Source organism: Entelurus aequoreus, linkage group LG06, assembly GCF_033978785.1.
Source record: "Entelurus aequoreus isolate RoL-2023_Sb linkage group LG06, RoL_Eaeq_v1.1, whole genome shotgun sequence".
Taxonomy (NCBI): domain Eukaryota; kingdom Metazoa; phylum Chordata; class Actinopteri; order Syngnathiformes; family Syngnathidae; genus Entelurus; species Entelurus aequoreus.
This window is the reverse complement of record NC_084736.1, coordinates 75,636,349-75,660,109: the sequence shown is the minus strand read 5'-3', so window position 1 is coordinate 75,660,109 and position 23,761 is coordinate 75,636,349. Positions and strand designations below refer to the sequence as shown.

Genomic DNA, 23,761 nt, shown 5'->3' with positions numbered 1-23,761 from the left:
TTGATATGCCATTGATATTTTTTTAATTATTATTATTATTATTATTTGAAACTTGATTTTGCATGTCACTATAAAGTTATATAAGCCTTGCTTGTTCAATATTCAAAGCAAAACGTGTTTGGGTCCCTATTAAAAGGTTAATTTGTTCAACCTTGGCCCACGGCTTTGTTCAGTTTGAAATTTTGGCCCACTCTGTATTTGAGTTTGACACTCCTGGGTTAGAGGGTCACGTTGCACTGCAGTCTGCAAAGGGTTCATGTTTTGGTAACACTTTAGTATTGGGAACATATTATAAGTAACAAAGACTTAATTTACAGTTATTTGGACACTAGGGGAACATATTGTAAGTAACAAAGACTTCATTTACAGTTATTTGGACACTAGGGGAACATATTTTAAGCAACAAAGACTTAATTTACAGTTATTTGGACACTAGGGTAACATATTCTAAGCAACAAAGACTTAATTTACAGTTATTTGGTTAGGGTTGTGTATATATATATATATATATATATATATATATATATATATATATATATATATATATATATATACACACACACACACATATGGTTGTATAATAAGGCCATGCAGAATAAGGCATTAATAAGTACTTAATAATGACTAAGAGCCAATATGTTAATAATTTGCATGTTAATAAGCAACTAATTAATGGTGAATATGTCCCCCATACTAAAGTGTTACCCATGTTTTAATATGTTTGTAAGTTAAGTTCAACTTAACTTAACTTTAAAGTACCAATGATTGTCACACGCACACTAGATGTGGTGAAATGTGTCCTCTGCATTTGACCCATTCCCTTGTTCACCCCCTGGGAAGTGAGGGGAGCAGTGGGCAGCAGCGTAGGCCGCGCCCGGGTATCATTTTTGGTGATTTATCCCCCAATTCCAACCCTTGATGCTGCGTGCCAAGCAGGGAGGTAATGGGTCCCATTTTTATAGTCTTTGCCGTGTTTGAACTCACAACCTACCGACCTCTCCAGGGGCCCAGGCTTAGACCGATTTTTTTTTCTCACCCCCTCACCCCCCCCATTGTTTACCTATATCTCACCTTTTTTGAAAGTGGCGCCGAAAGTTGTCAGACCTGTCAGCGATCCTTTTATGTCTCCCTGTAATGTTTGATCCTGTTCTGTCCCCCTGTAATGTTTGTCTGATCTTGAATGGGATTGTGCTGAACATTTTAATTTCCCCTCAGGGATTAATAAAGTATTTCTGAATCTGAATCTCAGGGCGGACACTCTAACCACTAGGCCGCTGAGTAGGTGTAAAATGGTTCTCCTGCGATTGCTGTGCTGGTAATTATTTAATCCCATTGCAACTTGCCGTGGTCGAAGCCGTCTGTGTAAGAAGTGCTTTCACTTTTTTTTTTGGCAATTAATCAGCTCTTTTATTTTTGGAATAATAACCCAACAACTGGCGAGTAATTATTTGTGCTGTTTGGCAGATAATGTTGCACCCTGCGGTGCATGGTGGCATGTCACGGGGGACCGCAGGACCGGTAAAGCTCTAAGGGGCTTAGCTGTGTGACTCCCAACTTGGCTCAGACTAGCGATGGTATTTCGGGTCTTTTGCAAGAGCCGGGGTCCTTTGACTAGGCTCACTATAAAGAGCCAAATCTTTATATCAGTGACGGGCCGTGCGTTTCCCACCTAGGCTTTCAGTGATGTCCAACTTCAATAATTACCTTTTCAAAATACCATCATTGTGGAGAAAAACTATACAGAAACACATTTACTCACTACTGGGCATTGTACAAAACAGGTTATTTTCTGGCATATATATGGATAACGTTTGTCTATAGCCTTTTTATTAGCCATTACAAATTACAGTGTTTCCCACACATTCATTTATTTGTGACGGCCCGCCACGAAAGAATTACGTCCGCCACAAATAAAAAATAATTTAAAAAAAAAAAATGTATTTATTTATTTATTTATTTTTTGTCCTGTCCAGCTTCTCAGGAAAATCATATAGTTGATGTAGATGCCCATATAGGCTGTTCAGATTTACTTTACAAAAGAGAAGTGTAGGATACTTCTCTTGTTGCCTTATTTGTATTTGACCACTACTGTTTTCTGTTTATTTGTTACTGACTGTGGCAGGACACCTCTGCCTCTGTTTCACTTTATGTTGCTGGTAAATATGGTTGTAGTAGTAGGCTAAAGTTAAATGATTTAGTATGCACTAATTAAAGGGGCAGAGCTTTAAGAGACATTTTAGCTTTTATATTTTATAAGATATATTTTTTGTAAGAACCACAATTAATAAATATATTTCAGTGAATAACTTATTGTTCAAATCTGTATATAAATATGTACATAAAGTGTTGTAATTATATTGTAAAATGGATGGATGGATGGACATTTAAAACAAAACTGTTATTATTAATTAGTAAGTATACATTTTTTGAGCCTTTTTAGAGAAAATCATATTGTAGTAAATTATGCAAATTAATCGATGATGACACGTGACCACGCCCATAGCCATGCCCATAGCCACGCCCCCACCGCCACAGGTATCTTGGCAGTTTAGGGGAAACACTGTTACATGATGGTGTCACATTTACACCCCAACACTGTTTTACTTAACATGATTAATCGTGATTAATAATTATTATTATTTTGGTCATAATCATGCAGCCATATGTGTAAGACTAGATCTCATACATGAACACTACTTTTATCTATATGGACAAAAAGTGCAGTATCGTCTTATGGCCATCAGGTGCCACCTTGCAAAATTCTTACATGTCGTGTTTTTGTTCATCTATTATGTCCATAAAGTGCTATCTTGCACAATTTTCACATTTTATTTATTTGTTTTTCTGCCATATTACTTTGTTTATAATGCTTGTGTTGCTTTCATATGCACATTGAATTTTCTACTTGAGGTCCATTAAACAACTGGTCCAGGGTACCCGCCTTCCGCCCAAATTTAGCTGGGATAGCCTCAAGCCATACCTGCGACCCCGAGAGGGACAAGCGGTAGAAAATGGATAGATGGATGGAGGGTCCATGAAATTCTGTTTTTATCTCCAATAATGTTCATTCTACAAAGGAAGTCATTTTGAATGTGTTTGTTTTTTAAAAAAATAAAACTTGGTTAAGTGATTTTAATACAAGTACTTTTTGAAAATGTTGAACACATTTAAAAATAGCACGATAATAATGTGATAGTTTTGGTCACAGTAACCGTGATAAGAAATGTTCATGCCGTTACATCTCTAGTGTGAATGATTGTGTTGGCCCTGTGATGAGGTGGTGACTTGTCCAGGGTGTACCCCGCCTTCCGCCCGAATACAGATGGAATAGGCTTCATTACCTCAGTTTTATCTAAAGTTCCGTCTGAGTTTGTTTTAAGCGTAATTGGGCGGAGAGCACATCGCTCGAACATCACACTGGCGTGTGATGGGATCGGCAGTCAAAACAAACGCTGTGATTAACCTTCATTCATTTATGATAACACGATAATTTTGTTTCATTAATCACACGCATTAATGTTGACAACCCTAATATATACAAAACAAGTACAGTAAATGTAATAATAAAAAATAAATAAGTAATAAATAATATGTATAATGCAGAAAGCCATAGTGAAATAATGAGAATTTCATTGTAGTACACAAAGAAAAATCAAATAACATTGTGTAATGCATGTATAAGTACTAAGTATAATCCAGATAAAAAAATTACAAACAATCACTATTAAGTAAATAAATGCATTAATCTGACTATATATAATGTTAAATTGTATGTAAATGGGTTAGTAATGTATAACATGTGACAATATATTATATCTTGCATTGCTTATTATACTCAACATGAATGAATGGAGCGCTACAAAAATGAAATGTTAAAATACGAAAGCAAATACCGCTCTCAATTGAACAAAAATATTTTTGATTAAACGCATCGAGATTTATAAACATCTTTCGCTTTACATTGCTGACACACATAAGCCATCACACACTAGGTCGCTGACCGATGAAGGAATAGAGAAAAATCAAAGCAGGAGCGCTGTCACTAAGAGAAGTTTCGCGCACCATAGACACATTGGACTGAACCCCAATCGTGAGCCATTGCGGAAACAAAGTGAGATGGTGGTTGGATGGTCTTCACACCATCACCATCAGGCCAGGCTTTTTCTCTGCTATCGATGCAAATTTTGTCCTGCCTCTCTCATATTTTAGGTGGTTTAAGACAGTGTTTTTCGACACTAGTGTATCATGAGATACAGTCTGGTGTGCCGTGGGAGATTATGTAATTCCACCTTTTTGGGTTAAAAATATTTTTTGCAAACCAGTAATTACAGTCTGCAAATAATGTGTTGTTGTTGAGTGTCGGTGCTGTCTAGAGCTCGGCAGAGTAACCATGTTATACTCTTCCATATCAGTAGGTGGCAGCAGGTAGCTAATTGCTTTGTAGATGTCGGGAACACGTCGTGTGAGACGATAATGATTTGTCGTGATCCCAATATGCAGACCACAGCGGGAGGCAGCATGCAGGTAAAAAGGTATCTCATGCTTAAACCAAAAATAAACAAAAGATGAGTGCCCCTAAGAAAAAGCATTGAAGGCTATGCAGAACAAAACTAAAACCGAACTGGCAACAGAGTAAACAAAAACAGAATGCTGGACGACAGCAAAGACTTACTGCGGCGCAAAGACTGTGTCCACAAAGTGCATCCGAACATGACATGACAATCAACGATGTCCCCACAAAGAAGGATAGCAACAACTTGAATAGTCTTGATTGCTAAAACAAAGCAGATGCGGGGAATAGTGTTTAAGGAAGACATGAAACTGCTACAGGAAAACACCAACAAAAGAGGAAAAGCCACCAAAATAGGAGCGCAAGACAAGAACTAAAACACTACAGACAGGAAAACGGCAAAAAACTCAATAAGTCACGGCGTGATGTGACAGGTGGTGACAGTACACCTACTTTGAGACAAGAGCTATAGTGATGCATACTTGGTTATGGTTTAAAGTCATATCCAACAATTGCGACGACTTTTTACTGTCAACTGAGTTTCATTTTTTAATGATTTCTGCTGGTGCTGTGCCTCTGGATTTTTTCAACGCAAAAAATGTGCCTTGGCTCAAAAAAGTTTGAAAAACACTGGTTTAAGAGATGAACATACTCCATAAAATGAGTTAGTGTTGGTCATATGAGTCTTGAAGAATTGTTTTTGGGCAGAATACTGTTGAAGTCAGCCACTATCAACCAACCAATGATTTTCATTTAACTATTAGCATGCTGATCTTATGGTGTGACCGTGTCTATCGTATAATTGGCCTCACATGCACCGTCTCATAACGATTGCCTATATATAAGTTGCTGTGGTTATTTTGGTGATGGTAGGAATGGTTTAATTGAATTTAATATCTGCTTTAATTTCCACAGATTTCCATGTCTTTCTTGTGAACACCTTAAAGCAGATCATCTGGACTACATCTTGTCCATCGCTGATCACCTGTGGTAAGACCAAACAATATTACATCACTGTATGAATGTATACATTGCAGCCTAATACAGTATATGGCATCAACGCTGCTGTAAAACTGCTATCGCTTCCCAACTTTAAAGCCAAATTAACTTAAAATTAGACTCAGTGAAAGCAAGAATATGGCTATTTTCTAAGAATATTGCAAATCTTGCTTTGTTGCATCATACATGCAAGACACTTGCAATGTTTCTGTAATGTTTGCTTAGGGTTTCCAAAATGTGTATTTTCTTTTTGCACAGGCTGGTGCAGGCCAGGCTTCCGAGTTGGGTGACCCACACTCCTTCACAGGGCCATGGTATGGAATTTTTTTTTTTTTACTATGGAGAGTAATGTGCTGTAGTATGCTCTGTGTAGGATTGCAGCCTTTCTATTGATGTACATTTTGTATCGGTTGGTAAGACACAGTTATAAAAACAACCACTGTGTCAAAGTTTGCTTAAGGTGCCTTTCTAACTAAGCAGTGCACCTTTTTTTTTACTATGTTTTTTAGCTGCAGTTCTTTTCTAAATTATTGCATCATGTTGTGACCACAATAACACATTTGTGTGATAAACTATTTCCTTGCTGTTGATCTAAGCATGCTTGATCATCCGGCTGCATTGACTTTGTCCGTCAGCTTGTCTCACATGCAGCCGTTTATTCTGCGCTAGCAGGCTGCAATAACAAGTCTATTGTATGTCCGCATCTTGGTCTACCTTTAATCTTTTTGCAAAATATTCTCAATGAACAAAGCACCATAGATTCTGCCACCTGAGACGCATTTTCTTAAAAAATGCTGTTCTCATCAACAAACTGTGCATTCCTAGGGCTACTGGATGATTTCAAACATCCGACTCGTATGTGTGCAAGCTGCCTTATTTAAGCAATAACTATAATCTGATTTAGCCAACCATAAAGACCATTTAGGGCTTTTCACACTCTTGATTATGAAATTGATTGATTTTTTTGCTCCGCAAGCTAATAAACAAAACAAGCCGCGGGATGAAAATGGCCCACAGGCCAACACCAGGCATGTGATTTTCCCGTCTAAAGTCGGAATTCCGTCTTTTTTAATCTCGGGGGGAAAAAAAAAAAATCTCCCGTTTTTCTTTTTTTTTTTCCGACCCTAAATCAAGATTCGAGATATGTTCCTTGTGACCAATCAGGACATCTGTTATGAATGATGACGTTAATAACGTCATCATTCATAATGGTTATTACCGCCATTTTCCATATGTAAACAATGTCGGTTCTCGAGAGAAAGGACGCTTTACGAGTAAAAGAAATTGATAAACATGTCAAAAATAAGTTTCGATGGGACTGGATGGAAAGGGAAATCACTGATACTGTTGGGAAGAAGGAAGTTACGACTTTGTTCGGTGATTTTATTCGGAAAATCGATCGTCCCGGAAAGGTTTTGTGCACGCGGTGTCATGATAATATTGACTATGGATCACGAGGTTTCAAGGCTTTGGAAGTACATGCGAAACGCCAAAAACATATGAAACAACTTGAAGCAAGGAAAACAAACTTTTCACTAGCTGGTACTTTTGGCTGTGAGCAAACCTTACGGACTTCATTGTTTGTTTACATCGACAACTGCCGTAGACATCGAGAGGAAAGATCCACCCAAACAACCCACTTCAGTTGCAGACAGGGTTGTTAGTAATGAGGTAAGCTAAAAAATAGTTGCTTGCGAAATACGCATGTTTGTTTTAAATATTAACCAATTATTGCTTTGCGAAATATAAATGGGTTTTTCTAAAAATAAAAAGCCACGTGAAAATATATTATGAAATTACAGAAGTTCAAAGAGTCGCATTATTGATTCCAGTTAACAATTTATTTGAAATAAATTTGCATATAATACTATTTTGTAGGGGTGTGGGGAAAAATCGATTCGAATCGCGATTCTCACGTTGTGCGATTCAGAATCGATTCTCATTTTTTTAAAAATCGATTTTTTTTATTTATTTTTTTTACAATTTATTATTATTTTTTTTTTAATTAATCAATCCAACAAAACAATACACAGCAATACCATAACAATGCAATCCAATTCCAAAACCAAACCCGACCCAGCAACACTCAGAACTGCAATAAACAGAGCAATTGAGAGGAGACACAAACACGACACAGAACAAACCAAAAGTAGTAAAACAAAAATGAATATGATCAACAACAGTATCAATATTAGTTACAATTTCAACATAGCAGTGATTAAAAATCCCTCATTGACATTATCATTAGACATTTTGTTTATGAAATGTGATGCAAGTGTAAGCCACTGTGACACTATTGTTCGTTTTTTTTTTCGTTTTTTTTATTAATGTTTGTAATAATATCAATGAGGGATTTTTAATCACTGCTATGTTGAAATTGTTACTAATATTGATACTGTTGTTGATAATATTCATTTTTGTTTCACTACTTTTAGATTGTTCCGTGTCATGTTTGTGTGTCCTCAATTGCTGTTTATTGCTATTCTGAATGTTGCTGGGTCGGGTTTTGTTTTGAAATTGTATTGCATTATTATGGTATTGTTGTGTATTGTTTTCATTAAAAAAAAAAAAAAAATCGTTTTTGAATCGAGAATCATGTTGAATTGAAAAAAAATCGATTCTGAATCGAATCGTGACCCCAAGAATCGATTCTGAATCGAATCGTGGGACACCCAAAGATTCCCAGCCCTACTATTTTGTAATATTAAGTTCTTATGTAGTCTCTTGAAACTATTGTCAGTGGTGTAACAATCTTGAAGGTAAATATTTTCACACTTGTTTCATGCAATATGTCAGTGTCCTCACTTTATTATTATTTTTCTTTTTTCAAATATGAGTAAACAATACTAAACACGTTTAATTATTTTCATAAATGTATATCCTATTTTGGCGAAAAGAATGAAATGTTTACATTTGGTATTTTGTTAAATAAATTTGCATGGAAAGCTCATGTTAGGGCTGGGCTCTCAGAGAAAGCTAATGTGTGAAGTGAACTGAAGTAATGTGGTAATACTGTAAATAAACTGTAGATAATAACACTGATCAATGTGACACCTGTGGATGTGAAATGAAGACAAGATGTAAATATTAGTGACTAAATACTGTTGGGACTGAACCATATACAGTGATTCATTGGGATAATTGGGTTATGTATGTTCTATTGATGATGTTTTCATGTCTTTAAACACTAAAATATTTTCTTCAAATGGTGCTGTCTTTGTTAATTTTAGCATGTTAAATTGGTGAAAAACCAGGAGCTTTGGGGGGCGTTGCCCCCCTTGTCCCCCCACCAGGACCTGGCTGGGGGCCTTCGTCCCCCAGACCCCCGGAAATTTTTTCAGTCTTTTTCATTGCGGTCAAATCACATGCCTGCAACACCTCTGGTTAAGGCTTGGCAGTTATATGATTGTTGATATTTGATCGCAATTAATTTGAGTTTGATAACGGTGATCAGTTGTTTGCATATTTCCTTGATCAAACATGGCGGAAAAGTTAGTCAGAAGATACCGCGGTAGTAAACGTTAGGGAAGCAACCATGTTTGGTATAATTTGGCACGGAGTTATTCACCTTTATTGACCGTAATCCTGTGTGTGTGTGTGTGTGTCTGTGAATGTGTGTGTTTGTATACTTTGCATGTATTTGTGTGAAAATGTGTGCGCGAGCATCCACCGTCGCGAAAGTCCGTCTCCTCACGACGTAATTAATGTTCCGTCGCGTTGTGCCTCGTCCCCTTACGCAGCTGGAAGTGCAGCCCAGAAGAACAAAATAAAGAAATATGACTAACACTAGCATAGAAGTTGAAACATAACATTTAAAAGGAGCAGCAGCAACTTCAGTTTCACTATCTTCTGCAGTTCAACAGTAATCCTGCATTAAATGCAGACTTGCGGGCACTCATAGAACGTCTATGTGACTGTATTGGTCCCAACTGGGAGAATCAACACGCCCATTAATTTAATCAGAAAAGGCATTTGTATGTCTAAATAGTTTTTAATCAGACTTTTTGTTTGTGTCTGCAAAGATTCCACTTCTGATATAAGGTGTACTAAAAAAACTTGTACCTGCTGTTGGACTAACAAGCACAATAGTACCGGTAAAATATAAATAAAAAAAACTCTGCAGACAAACAATGTGTTCTTTTTGTTTGTTTGTGGGTAAAAAAAACAATTTGTTCCTGATATAATCATTGAACTTGTTTATGTGTTGGTACTAGGGGTGTAACAGTACGTGTATTTATATTGAACCATTTCGGTACGGGGGTTCCGGTTCGGTTCGGAGGTGTACCGAACGAGTTTCCACACGGACATATTAAGTAGCGTAACGCACATTGTGTCAACAATGCACACCGAGGCACAACACACGGCATGCTAGCAGCTAACGGGCTACGATAGACTGACCATACGTCCTCTTTTCACCGGACATGTCATCTTTTGCGGAGCTGTCAGGGCGGAGTTTCTTAAATGCCTCAAAGGTCCGGCATTTTGAGTTAGGGTTGCGTGTATTTTCAATGTACGTTCAGGGTTAAGAAGGGGTTAAAAACAAAACAAATTGTGCGCGCAGCAGCATTCGTGAGGGAGGGGCAGAGACAGAGAGAGCGAGAGAGTTATGATAAACGTGCATTCGTCGCCAGGCTCTGCTTTTTATCCATAGATTTATCAGATTGAATTTTTTATTATCTATAGCAGGGGTGTCAAAAGTGTGCCCCGGAGGCCATTTGCGGCCCACAGCTAATGTTTTAAAGGCCCACGGCACATTCTAAAAATACTATTAAAATAAACAAAAACATAAAAAAAGTGAAATAAAAAAGCTTAAAGGTTAAATGTAAATTAGAAAAAGTTGCAATGTTGACTAATAAAACAAAGTAGTTTTTTTTTTCAAACTGTCATTGCTCAAAACATAATATTGAATCAAAATCAATGTTATTATGAATTATTGACCTATCCAAGGTTCCGATTACTTCACATAAATCAAATATTCCACTAAGAAAAATATTTTTGGTGGAAGATTTTGCAAATTTGGTAAATGAATAACCCAAAAATTTATATTTCGTTTTCTTACTGTACCGAAAATGAACCGAACCGTGACTTCTAAACCGAGGTACGTACCGAACCGAAATGTTTGTGTACCGTTACACCCCTACCTCTAATTCAAAAGTTCATTAAATATATGATACAGAATTTGAGTTTTAAAAACTCCACAATCTGGGTCACCGCTTGTTGTTTGCCAAAGCACTGGTGAGAAGCACTGATGTAAATAAAGAATACAAATAATAACTTACCATTTGAAAGTGTTGTTTAGTAATGTTAACTTGAAACAAAAGTCTTAAAAGTATTTACTACACCAATTATAATTTGTTTGCTGCAGAATGTTTGTGATGACAAGCAAAATAACTTTGAGAGGAAAAAAAGTTGTTCTCTTAACCCAAACAAAACGTACCAAAAAAAAGCACAACCGTGGCTCCAAAACCAGGTACGAATGTTAGCGTGGGTTACCTGTACTGTTGCACCGCTAGTAAACACAATTATATATATGAACAAAATGACAGTCGTCAGCTTTGCGCATATATTACTTCAATCAAACATGTTGGAAAGGTCTGTTACAAGATACTGCAGTAGTAAACCGTAGGGATGCGGTACTCTGTATTATCCTGCATGGCACAACCAGTTTTAATAAAATAAAATAAAAAATGGTGATATTAATTTAGATCAAATAATATGAAAAAATTAATCTTGATAATTTTTTGGCCAAATGGCCCAGCCCTACCTCTGGTCTTAATCTATGTGTGTCATTAAACAAAGGGCAAACACATTATCGTTTTTCCCCCAAAAGATACAATTACGGTACATTTTGAATTAAATAAAAAAAACCACAAAGGTTAGGAAAGTTTAAAATGTACATACTACTAATAATAAGCTTTGTCACCTATAACACAAATCGGTGTGACTCAAATGGTAGAACGGCCGCCCGGATGCTTGAGGGTTCCTGGTATGAATCCAGCTCCCGACATCTGAGTCGCAGATGTGTCCTTGGGCAAGACACTTCACCTACTTTGCTCTCAGTGCGAGTGTCTGATTGTGAATGAATGTTTGGTGGCTGTTGACGCAAATTGGCAGCCATGTTTCCGTCAGTCTACCCCAAGGCAACTGTGGCTACACATGTAGCTTACCACCACCATGTGTGAATGTGGAGTGGATGAATGATGGCAGTGTTTCCCATAAACTGTCAAGATACCTGTGGCGGTGGGGGCGTGGCTATGGGCGTGGTCACCATGACATCATCGAGTAATTTGCATAATTTACTAAAATGATATGATTTTCTCTAAAAAGGCTCAAAAAATGTGTACTTACTAATTAATAATAACAGTTTTGTTTTAAACGTCCATCCATCCATCCATCCATTCATTTTACAATATAATTACAACACTATGTACATATTTATATACAGATTTGAACAATAAGTTATTCACTGAAATATATTTGTTATTTGTGGTTCTTACAAAAAATATATATGTTATAAAAATATAAAAGCTAAAATGTCTGCCCCTTTAATTAGTGCATACTAAATAATTTAACTTTAGCCTACTACTACAACCATATTATTTACCAGCAACATAAAGTGAAACAGAGGCAGAGGTGTCCTGCCACAGTCCGTAACAAATAAACAGAAAACAGTAGTGGTGGTAGATAGACACAAAGCTTCATCAAACATCTGATCCACTGAACAAAGAGCTCCAAAAAACTTGATCCTACACTTCACTTTTGTAAAGTAAATCTGAACAGCCGATATGGGCATCTACATCAACTATATGATTTGCCTGAGAAGCTTGACAGGACACACAAAAAAAAAAAAATTAAAAAAAATAAATTTAAAAATTAGTTTTTTCTTTTTTTTGTGTGGCGCCCTTAATTCTTTCGTGGCGGGCCGCCACAAATAAATGAATGTGTGGGAAACACTGGATGGGTTCTCAGTTCTCACTGTAATGCGCTTTAACTGTCTAGAAAAGCGCTATATAGAATTTAATACATTTTTATTAAGTCTGAGGTGCAGACTGTTTAATGTTGTATAATTTATCTTAGCTTCTTATATCTATGTGGAATTAGCCTTTAAAAAAACCAAAAGGGTCCTTATATCCTTTCTGTTGAACCAGTCAGTGTCCCACTTGGTACCAATGCGAGTGGACTTTAACAGCCACATGTTAAAGTAGTTGATTTGCAGCAAATTGTGAAACTACTGTACTGTACATGCTTATAGCACATACCAAATAAACTAACAAATGATGAAAACATAACATCGGACTTCACAATTTTCTACTAGGGTTGGGACAAAATATAGATTGGATTGCTTGTAAGCCTTTTTAGTTTCATTAAAAATATCAAAATGTGCCCCAAGTCCTTTGGTTGTTTTAAAATGCAAAGGTTTGGACAACACTGTTTTAGACATTGCATTACTTTAATAAGGCAGTATATTATTTGAAGTATTTTTAATATTTGCAATTATATTAACTCATGTAGTTTATGGATTGGCAGTCAGCTAAGACATTGAAAGCCACATGAATACAGTTAGAACTAATTGTGTGCCAGCGCCAAGGTTGTGTATTCAAAGGCTAAAGAAAGTGGTGAAAAAAGCCTCCTTGCTCTTACCCAATTACACAATGAACGTATAGCACTTCAACCCTAACAGTTTATGCAAACCAGCCACGTGTTTGTCAGTATGACTGCCAAGTATTCCATGTAGAAGCGCCTCCAGAGCCATATTAATACAGAGAGAAGTCTGTGGCTGTAACAGGTATTTTTGTGTGTAGGAGGAAGAGGTGCAGAAGAGCTTAGAGTGTATCCAGGCCAATCAGATTTTCCCCAAGAAATCCCCTGTCCTGGAGGAGGACAACATGCAGGTGAGGAATCATCGCCCTTCACTGCTTTTCTTGTGCTGTGACACCCAGTCCACCTGCGATTATACAGAAATATGTAAGAAAGTCACCCTTTAGAAATGTTTTTTTCTAACTGACACTTATAAACATGTAGGTCAGTTTCAATTCAGACCCTGAAGTGTAAAACCATAAAATATTACACATGTGTTGCCAAGAAACGCTGTCATTTTGTCAAAATCCCTCACTAAGTTTGCATCAAAAGACAACTTTCGATAGTTTGAGTCCTCTGATCAGAGGGATGCCCTTTTTTAAATAGTAGCTTTTTTCTTCCGTCCTGGTGTGGACTATTCTCGTTTTTAAATAGAGTTATAAGCCAGAATCTTATCTGGTGAATCTCATTTCTTTATTTTGCCAAGACATTCCTATGCTTCTGAACTGGTGGACACAATTAGTGGAAGGTCCATCTCTGTTCCAGCATGACAGTGCTGATGGGTTTAGTGACACTCAGAAGTGTAAAATCAAAAAATAACAATTGGACAGCACATTTATAAATATCAGCGGACTGTTGAATGTAAAAACATTTAAAGATGTTAGATTTTATTATTAAGCAATCTACATGTATCACCACATGAACACACACAAAAGTACTAAAAATTGTTACCATATTGATCAGCAAATATTGGGAAATGGTACTGTATCAGTTAAAATGTGAACGGTACCCATCCCTAGTTGATACTAATACCTAGTAATAACACAAAAAACGTTTTTCAAATATGTTTTATGCAAATTGGACACTGATGTCATATTAGACACCTCGTACCCCTCCACATTACCCACCACTACTAATAGGTAAGGCCTGTGGGAAACACTGATATTAACACATATCCTTTTCTAAAAATTAAGGATGTCCGATGATATCGGATTGCCGATGTTATCGGCCGATAAATGCTTTAAAATGTAATATAGGAAATTATCGGTATCGGTTTCAAAATTATCGGTATCTGTTCCAAAAAGTAAAATTTATGACATTTTAAAACGCCGCCGTGTACACGGACGTAGGGAGAAGTACAGAGCGCCAATAAACCTTAAAGGCGCTGCCTTTGCGTGCCGGTCCAATAACATAACATAATATCTATGGTTTTACACACACAAGTGAATGCAAAGCATACTTGTTCAACAGCCATACAGGTCACACTGAGGCTGGCCGTATAAACAACTTTAACACTGTTACAAATATGTGCCAGACTGTGAACCCACACCAAACAAGAATGACAAACACATTTCGGGAGAACATCCGCACCGTAACACAACATAAACACAACAGAACAAATACCCAGAACCCCTTGCAGCACTAACTCTTCCGGAACGCTACAATATACACACCCCCCCACCTCAACCCCGCCCCCCAACCCCGCCCACCGGGAGAGCATGTCCCAAATTCCATGTTGCTGTTTTGAGGCATGTTAAAAAAAATAATGCACTTTGTGACTTCAATAATAAATATGGCAGTGCCATGTTGGCATTTTTTTCCATAACTTGAGTTGATTTATTTTGGAAAACCTTGTTACATTGTTTAATGCATCCAGCGGGGCATCACAACAAAATTAGGCATAATATGTGTTAATTCCACGACTGTATATATCGGTATCGGTTGATATCGGAATCGGTAATTAAGAGTTGGACAATATCGGATATCGGCAAAAAAGCCAATATCAGACATCTCTACTAAAAATGGAAAGCATAGTAAAGCTAGACTCTTTTTTTTTTTTTTTTTGGTTAATGTTAATTTTGGCCTTAAATGTAGTAAACACTGGTAAAATACTAAAACGGGGATCCTGTGTAGGTATCCACATGCTGTACATGGTGATCAGACTGTCTCTGTGGTCTTTGAAATGTTGACTTTCCTGCTGTTGCAAGGTGCCCTTTCCTGAGCTGCATGGGGAGTTCACGGAGTATGTGGGGAGAGCAGAGGATGCCATCATTGCAATCTCCAATTACCGCCTACACATCAAGTTCAAAGAGTCTGTCGTCAACGTAAGTACCACTGGAAAAGTCGTGGAGTTGTTAAAATGTACACGAGAGTGAGAATGTCGCGCAGCAAAAAAAAAAAGCAGAGGTGTCCTTGTTGTGAGTGCCAAAATGCGCTAGAATTTTGTGAATGGACGGGGCATTGTGCAGCCATTGTGCCAGCGTCATTGTGACCAAGTGGTTCAGAGCTGATCTGCACTGGCAGCAACATCACATGACTCCTCACCACCTCAAATTGTACACTCACTCTCTGCACTAGCTGTTGCCATGGCTGCGGCCATTCCAGAGGGGATGCGTAACAGTCACACTCTTCCTCTCTGTCTCATTTCAGCAAGTTAAAAAGGAAGCTAGCTATGTTACCAAATCATGGCGGCGTTCTACGGTACATCCTCTTTCGCCAATTCAGATGTACATTTCTGCACTTGCAACCAAAACTGCTTTCACGCTTCTGCAAATTCATCTGTCGGACACCAATTCTAACACACACTTTGTAAATGTAGTAAATGTTCACTTGTGTAGTGTGAGTGCACAAGATAAGAGAACATGCTGCGTTCAGATAACCGTGCTGCTGGCTTGTCACAGTGGTGAGAGTTGTGTAATGGCAAGTCATACTTTTCAACACTTTTTCTAGTTTCACTTCTGCCTCAGTACAATAAACAACAAGAGAAAATATACAGCTGAAGCAATCAGAAACTAGAATGGGTTCACCTACAGTTGAGGACAAAATTACGCCAAATTTTTAGTTCAAGTAAATCTGTAGCTTTTGGCTAGAAAGGATACAAGTGGCAAAAAAGTATTGTTACAGGTATTGATAAAATCTTAGCTGCTTTTCTTGTTGTTGTTTTTTTGCACTAGTCTAAAGAGTATTATTACCATGTAGCGCAAGAGTAGGGGACCTATGGCTCTAGAGACAGATGTTGCTCTTTTGATCACTGAATCTGGCTCTCAGATAAATCTTAGCTGACATTGTTTAACACGATAAGTAATGAATAATTCCGCTGGTAGTCAGTGTTAAAAATAACCACAGATCAACCAGACTACAAAGCCATCAGCAAAACCATGCAGCACCAGAAGTCGCATTAATGCTAAGAAGTATTTTATTTATTATTGGTTACCTTCAGAATAAAAATGTTATTAAAAATAATAAAATACTTATTATACTCTAAAAATGTTGGTCTTACTTAAAAATGCACGCATTTAGTTGTATTCCATGTTAAAATATTATATGGCTCTCACGGAAATACATTTTAAAATATTTGGCTTTCATGGCTCTCTCAGCCAAAAAAGTTCCCGACCCCTGATTCTAGCGCATTATAATATACTTCAAATGTAGTACATTAAATACAGTATGCATGTATTATTGTTTTTGTCACAAATATTTTTGTTTACCATTTGTCATTTCATTAAGCAAATTCACTTAATTGCATCAACAAACGATTTGCACTAATGTAGACTTTAGGAGTCTAAATGCATGTTGTTTTCAGTGGTTTTATCTCTTGAGGCTCAGGTAAGTTTAAAGTTGAGGCACACAATAACTTGGTTCTTTTATCTGTCCATATTTATATATTTTGATCGTACGTGTATCGTACCCCATTTTTTTTTACTTTTTATGAGCACATTAGTAGTATTTCTCACAGGACTGATCTGTGGCATTGGGGTGCTCGATGACATCATTTCGTAACTTGCATATTTGGCTATGGCGCAAGTGATTTTTATGGACGCTTTGACAACAATTTGTATTTTAAACACAGTGGAAATAATTGTGGACTTGGAAGAGAATTAGGTTTTTGCAATACTTTGGTGTATGATATACACAAGCTATATTACTCTTAGTGTTTTGTCATCTTAATAAAATAAGCTCAATGTCTGCAACTTTTATGCTTGCAAACTGAATATTAATATAAACAATGGCAGCAAATATACTTGCATATAACAAGTCCTAAAATAGCATGTGCAGGTTAGCCATAATAGCTCATTTGTTTGGCAATCAGATGCTATTTACTAAATAAACAGAGCTGTCATTCACACTGTGATGATATCACAACATCTCTAAAACATCACACACTGAAAAGCCATTAATTATTCAGTTATCTCTTCAAGCGATGCCTCCTGCACCGATAGAAAGCTGGATGTTTAAGGGCCATACACGAAAGAAAAAGAATGTGGCAGAGAGATTAACATCACTAAAAAACACTTTCAAAGTAAAGGGTTTCAGAATAATAGTCTTCACATAAACATGGCAAATTCTTAACAGGTAGCGCCATTTCTTTTTGTGGTTGTCCAAATTTATTCATACCAGGTCGCAACAAATCGATCAATTAGATTAATAAACTGAATAATTGGTAGTTATAATTGAGCAAAAATACGCACACAATTATTTCTGTTATTATTTTCAATCATTAGTCCTGATTTGTTTAGCTGACAAACAGTGAGTTATCCGTAGCTGTACATGCATTCTTGTGTTTACTGTAGCTGTTTGTTGGTTGTTACGTGCTGCTGGTTAGCCTTTGGTTGCAGGCTTACACTTTTAACTGTGCTCACATCAAACTTACCAAACGTTCGCTCTCACACATTTGGACTACGTTTACACTGCAGGCCAAAGTGGCCCAAATCGGATTTTTTTTAGATAACATTTTTTCCAACTGTTTACACTGCAAGTAAAATTAGATTTTTATCAGACTCCAATGTAAACGCACACAGGCCCCAATGTGGCCTCGACGTCACTTGAATGCGCACTTTAATAGAGTGAAAACAAAGGAAGTTGACTGGGAGAAAGTCGCTAGCTACTACTACAAAATAATATAAAAGTCGCAACACCTGTTAAAAATGAGTGTTTTTATGTGAAAGTAATATTTTGTATGAATTGCTGTATTAGTGTAATATATTTGGAAGAGTTGTAATCTTTTTATGGCTAAGTAGAGGAGATGCGGACATCAGCGTGGATCCACGAGAGCTTTATTTTTCAACTCTCAAGTAAGCAAATGTGCCGCAGTGTCAATTCCGGTCTTTCAGCAATCACTATTCCTTCGGAATCAAAATATATATTCATATATTATTTATAGCTTATTATTTGTGCACTATTGACAAGTGATGCACCAAACTTTGGTCGTCTCAACTAAAAACCAAAACCGGATGTTGTGATGAAATTTCCACTGGCGACTGCGTCTTTCCGGCGCACACGAGTGACGTACCTCGCCCATAGCTGACAAAAAAAATCACATTCAGGTCACATTGCCTTTAGACTGCAGTCACGTTTTAAAAGGTCAGATTCCAATCGGATTCAGGACTACTTCCTGATGTGGCCCGATGAAACTGATGTGAAAAGATCAGATTTGAAGCATTTAGACTGGCAAAAAAATCTGATCTGTGTCACTTGAGGGCAAAAAAATCATATTTGGTGTGCAGTGTAAACATGGCCTTGGATGCTTAGACTTAGACTTGATAAAGCATGTGCATCACATGGCAGACTCCAACAAAATAGGCAACATGATGGTGCTGGATGAGCGCAGGCAGCCCAGGAATTTTGATGATGTCGAGATTAGCAGTGTAGATTTAGAAAGCCGGAATTACTGCGACTGCATAATGCAAGGACATCCGGAATGTGCCATTGTTGCAGCCCTATGTGGACGGAGAATAGTTTCAAACAATCAACTACCGCTTACATTATCCTTTCTGTTTTGTTTCTGATTAGAGTTGTTGTTGTGAGGTTTCAGTAAGTACCAACAAGAGATGCACGGCGTGGGGTGGTTTTGTACATTTTGTGTGCTGCCTTTTATGAAATTTGGTTGCTACGTAGAAAACCTGCTTATGAATAATGTTTAGCTCCAATAATTGAATTAAAAGAGACACTTTTGGGAAAACTAATCATAACTCATCAAGTCTCTACAGCATAACTCCATCTGACAAAGCCTGTCATTATTTAGTGCCAGAACCCTGGCCTGCTAATGAATACCTGTCGATCTTGCATGGCTCCAGACTGCATGCAAACAGCAGCCTGGGTACCATTGGCTGTTAAATACTTTTAGATAATAGCAAAGCTTGTTTGCAAGTATACTACTGCATGTAGTATTTCAATATTCAAAGGATTAACTTCTGTCAGCACATCAATTCTGTATTTCTAATATGGCATCAGATAATTTCATTGTTGCACTCTTAATCAATCCCCATTGTAAATTACATGCATTTATTTAAACTTTCAATAGGTGGCCAGTTTAACACTGTAATACAGCGGAACTCAGTTAAAGGTGCTGTTTGCAACTTCCTCAAAGTAACCTTTTTAAAAGCAGGCTAGCTTATATTACCATTAGTGGTTTACCAGAACACATTTGTTTGACATATGTCTATATTTTTCACAAATACAAAGTTAAAGTAATACAAATTTTTACCGGCCTGAATAAAATAATTGGTGTTTACGGCGGTCACTCACCCGGTCTTGTCAACACATACACGCAGGGCGCGCATGCACACATACAAATCCCACAATCGGCTCAGATGTGGGATGTCTTTGTGGCTTGTGCAGCCCTTTGAGACACTTGTGATTTAGGGCTATATGAATAAACTTTGATTGATTGATTGATTGGAAAAACAGCCCAAAAGAAGCAACAAACAATTTGCAGTCATGTTGTTGTTATGATAAACATTCAATGACTGCTAACGCTAGCTATCCAAATTGTTATTATTAGCTAACATCTAAAGCTGATGCGCGTGCATGTTACATACGTACGGCATTACGTCATTACGCAGGAGAAGCCGTGAGAGGGCAGGATATACTGTGTAGAATACATTGAAAAGTTGGCGCCCACTAGGCATCTGTGTAAATATTGCAAACAGCCCCTTTAAGTCAAACCCGTTTATGTCTAACTTTTTTGTGTCGAACACATCATGAAGACAATGTTTTCTATTGTTAAGAGCTTCCCACTTACAGTACTGTAAGTCAATGTTGACATACTGTACATGGTCGACCTCATTTGTCGACATAACATTTAAGACCCAAAGAGGTCGTTTCTATGAAAATTTGGTCCGTTTAAGTCAGCATGTGTTGAAGTATTAATGTTAACTTCATCATTATTGCAAAGCAGCGTGAAAAGTGAAAGGACAATGTAATTACTGTTTATTTATCAGAGGTGGCTAGAGAAGCCAAACATTTTACTCAAGAGTACTGTTACTGTAGAGTAATAGGACTCAAGTAAAAGTAAAAAGTAGTCTGCCAATTAATCATTTCAGTCAGAGTAATTAAGTAATCAGTAAAAAAAAACAACTATTCAAGTTCTGAGTGACTTGTGATTTATTTAGTAGATATTTTTTAATATTACTAACTTGCACTACAACCGTAGTTGGTGTGTGCATGTGAGAGACAGAGAGACATGGCTATAATATATACTCAAAAAATGCACATTTTACAGTCACTTATAACAGGAAAAATTTTAGCCTATGTGCTGCTAAAACATGATATATTCAACTTACGACAATGTGTTTTCTCTATTTGGAAGTTAAATTATTTCAGGCTCAAACGTGAACATTTTACAGAGGCGCATGAAATAGCTGTTTTTCGTAGTTTGTAAGGTAAACCTAGATTGAAGAGGTGTGTTGACTCATTTGACTGCAAGTCACTGTCATTTTTTTCATTGCTAAATATGTCCCCTTTTAAAGTCGGGCCGCCAATATTTTTGAGTGCAGTTATGTGACTGCCAGGCTCTGTTTGATTGGAGAAATGGATGGCTATTTTCATTTATGTCAACAATAACTTAGTGCCAGTCCAAGGGGTGTCAACACAATGCGATAAGCAACATTTAATACGATGTCATGTTGTTTTATTGCAATCTGCTGCAAGTTAATACACGTTACAGTAAATATGTATTAGAATGAAGTTTGACAGATTTTGTGTGTAACTGTAGATAACAGCAAAACAAATAAGTGAGTCTATGATTGGATTCCCTGATTTTTAGGAAGTGTTATTTTAAAGGGACACCTAATATAACAACCAACAACTAATGTGTTTTATATTGTGCTCAGTGGCTGTTTGTATAGCAAAACAGTGTTTAGTAGCTTATTGTTTGCATGAACTTTTTTTATCCTGACCTCTACTAATTTTGTTGATGTGTAACTTATGTCTAATATGTTACCCGTACTGACTGCATGTGTTATATATTTAAAATGAGCATTGCTGGAAAGTTGTTCTGGTGCTCTGCAGGTTCCTATGCAGCTCATTGAGAGTGTTGAGTGTCGGGATATGTTCCAGCTACACGTCACCTGTAAGGACTGCAAAGTTGTGCGGTAAGCCCAACGACACGCCCATGTTACCTAAAGCCAGTCTAAACAGTACCACTTTGTACTCAAAGCAGTAGTTCATCACTGGGACCTTTTCCCCCCAAAATATGAAATGTTATTGAAATAGACAATTGTTTGTCATGTTAACATTATTTAGTAACTGTAACGTGTTTTTGCTAATACTGGCTAAGATGAAGAACACATATAAAGCGTCACATTTACTTTAAAGGTGTCAGTTCTCCACCTTTGAGCAATGTCAGGAGTGGTTGAAGCGCCTCAATGCAGTAGTGCGCCCTCCGTCTCGCTTGGAGGATCTCTTCTCCTTTGCCTTCCATGCCTGGTGCATGGATGTGTACGCTGGTGAGAAGGAGCAGCATGGCGAGCTTTGTAGACCAGGTAGGCCCACACACCCACACCGATGACTGCATCAGTCTAGACACTTCGGCCATAACAGATTTCTCTGCTCTTAAGGGGAACATGTGACCTCCTGGTTCAAGAATGAGGTGGAGAGAATGGGCTTTGACACTCAAAATGCCTGGAGGATATCCGACATCAACTGCAAGTTTAGGTGAAGGCCGTTTTCTTTTCTTTCTGAATACCTGCTGCCGTGTTGATATCCGTGACTTACTGATCCCCCCTTTTGCTATCATTGGCATATAGCACAGATCAGTGTGTGAGAGAATGTGAGGTTGTTTTTTGTACTCCACTGGTACTTCGCCTGAGGCACAAAAAGGCCCAGCCCAGGATTAAATGTCTGTCGACTTTTGTTGAGCCTTCACAAATGCATTCAGGTCTGAATGCTTTCTCTCATGCCTCTTTTTTCACCACTAGGCTTTGCCCCAGCTATCCCCAGCAGCTTCTGGTACCAGCCTGGATCACTGACAAGGAGTTGGAAAATGTGGCAGCCTTCCGCTCCTGGAAGAGGTTTCCTGCAGTAGTCTATAGGTTGGTTGTTTCTAATTAAACTAGAAACCAAAGACGGTATCCTTAATAGTAGTGCTGTTTGTAGTGTGTAAAAAGCTAAGTGTTCATGTCAACAGCCTGCCTTTAATTCATCATCGATATACAGTAACGCAAATGGTTGCGTAAGTGTTAGGAGTGTATTGACTTTTGAAAGGTGTACAGTACGTTTAACAGCTTTGATGATGCATTATTGAAACTACTATAATTATATTTACTAAATTATCGGTCAATCTTGCTTGTTCACGTAACTTCCATTTTTACAGGCACCTGAACACAGGGGCTGTGATCGCCCGCTGTGGCCAGCCAGAGGTCAGTTGGTGGGGTTGGCGGAATGCTGATGATGAGCACCTTGTGCAGTCCATTGCTAAGGCCTGTGCTGTGGATAGCACCTCTCTCAAACACCTGTCTAACGGAACCTACACCAATGGCTCCGACCTGCCGGATACAGATTTTGGTGCGAGCGAGCTCAGTCTGCTTTACTCAACATCGTGCTGCATTCTATTCGCATAGATACAGCGCACACAAACTAACACAGCCTTGGTTTTTTTGGAAAAGGTTTGAAGCAGCAACCCCTTATAAACACAACAGCTAAGAACACCGCACAGATTCAATACATTCCCTTGTGTTCAACTCAAACATTTACTGCTTCCACAGATGCCCTTTTTTGATATTGGGCTTTTTTACCCATTGACTTAGTACAGGATGGGGGGAATGATTATGTGATCCCTTTCTGATTTTCTTAGTTTACATTTTTAAAAAGACATGAACTGTCCATAACTGCACAGAGGCCTGATGGTTTTTGTATCTGGTCAGCATGGTTTAATCTCAGGAGCAGATATAGGTCCACCAATCTTTACAAATACCAAATCTTATATGTTTTTAGGTTTCATAACTCTAAATGCGTTGTCTGATTTTATCAGAGTCATCGATGACCAAGAGCTCAGAGGTGGAGACGTTGGCCATCCAACCTCAAAAGTTACTGATCCTGGATGCCAGGTCTTATGCAGCTGCTGTAGCCAACCGGGCAAAGGGGGGAGGCTGCGAATGTCCTGGTAGGCCTTATCTTGTGTGTGTACTGTGGATATAGTAGATCTATACATAAAGTAAGTTCATCCGAATTATGAAT

At 37.7% G+C, this 23,761-nt stretch overlaps 1 protein-coding gene across 2 annotated transcripts in view; it reads left to right on the top strand.

The window, feature by feature from the left end:
- Positions 1-23,761, top strand: part of mtmr3 (myotubularin related protein 3) — a 51,676-nt gene that overhangs the window by 3,668 nt on the left and 24,247 nt on the right. For both annotated transcript variants that reach the window (XM_062051539.1, XM_062051538.1), the window contains exons 2-11: positions 5,426-5,500; positions 5,768-5,823; positions 13,312-13,401; positions 15,295-15,411; positions 21,596-21,678; positions 21,902-22,068; positions 22,144-22,240; positions 22,504-22,617; positions 22,899-23,089; positions 23,556-23,687. In XM_062051539.1, the coding sequence (XP_061907523.1) occupies positions 5,821-5,823; positions 13,312-13,401; positions 15,295-15,411; positions 21,596-21,678; positions 21,902-22,068; positions 22,144-22,240; positions 22,504-22,617; positions 22,899-23,089; positions 23,556-23,687 (994 nt within the window). In that variant the 5' untranslated portion in view covers positions 5,426-5,500; positions 5,768-5,820. The remainder of the gene's footprint in view (positions 1-5,425; positions 5,501-5,767; positions 5,824-13,311; positions 13,402-15,294; positions 15,412-21,595; positions 21,679-21,901; positions 22,069-22,143; positions 22,241-22,503; positions 22,618-22,898; positions 23,090-23,555; positions 23,688-23,761) is intronic.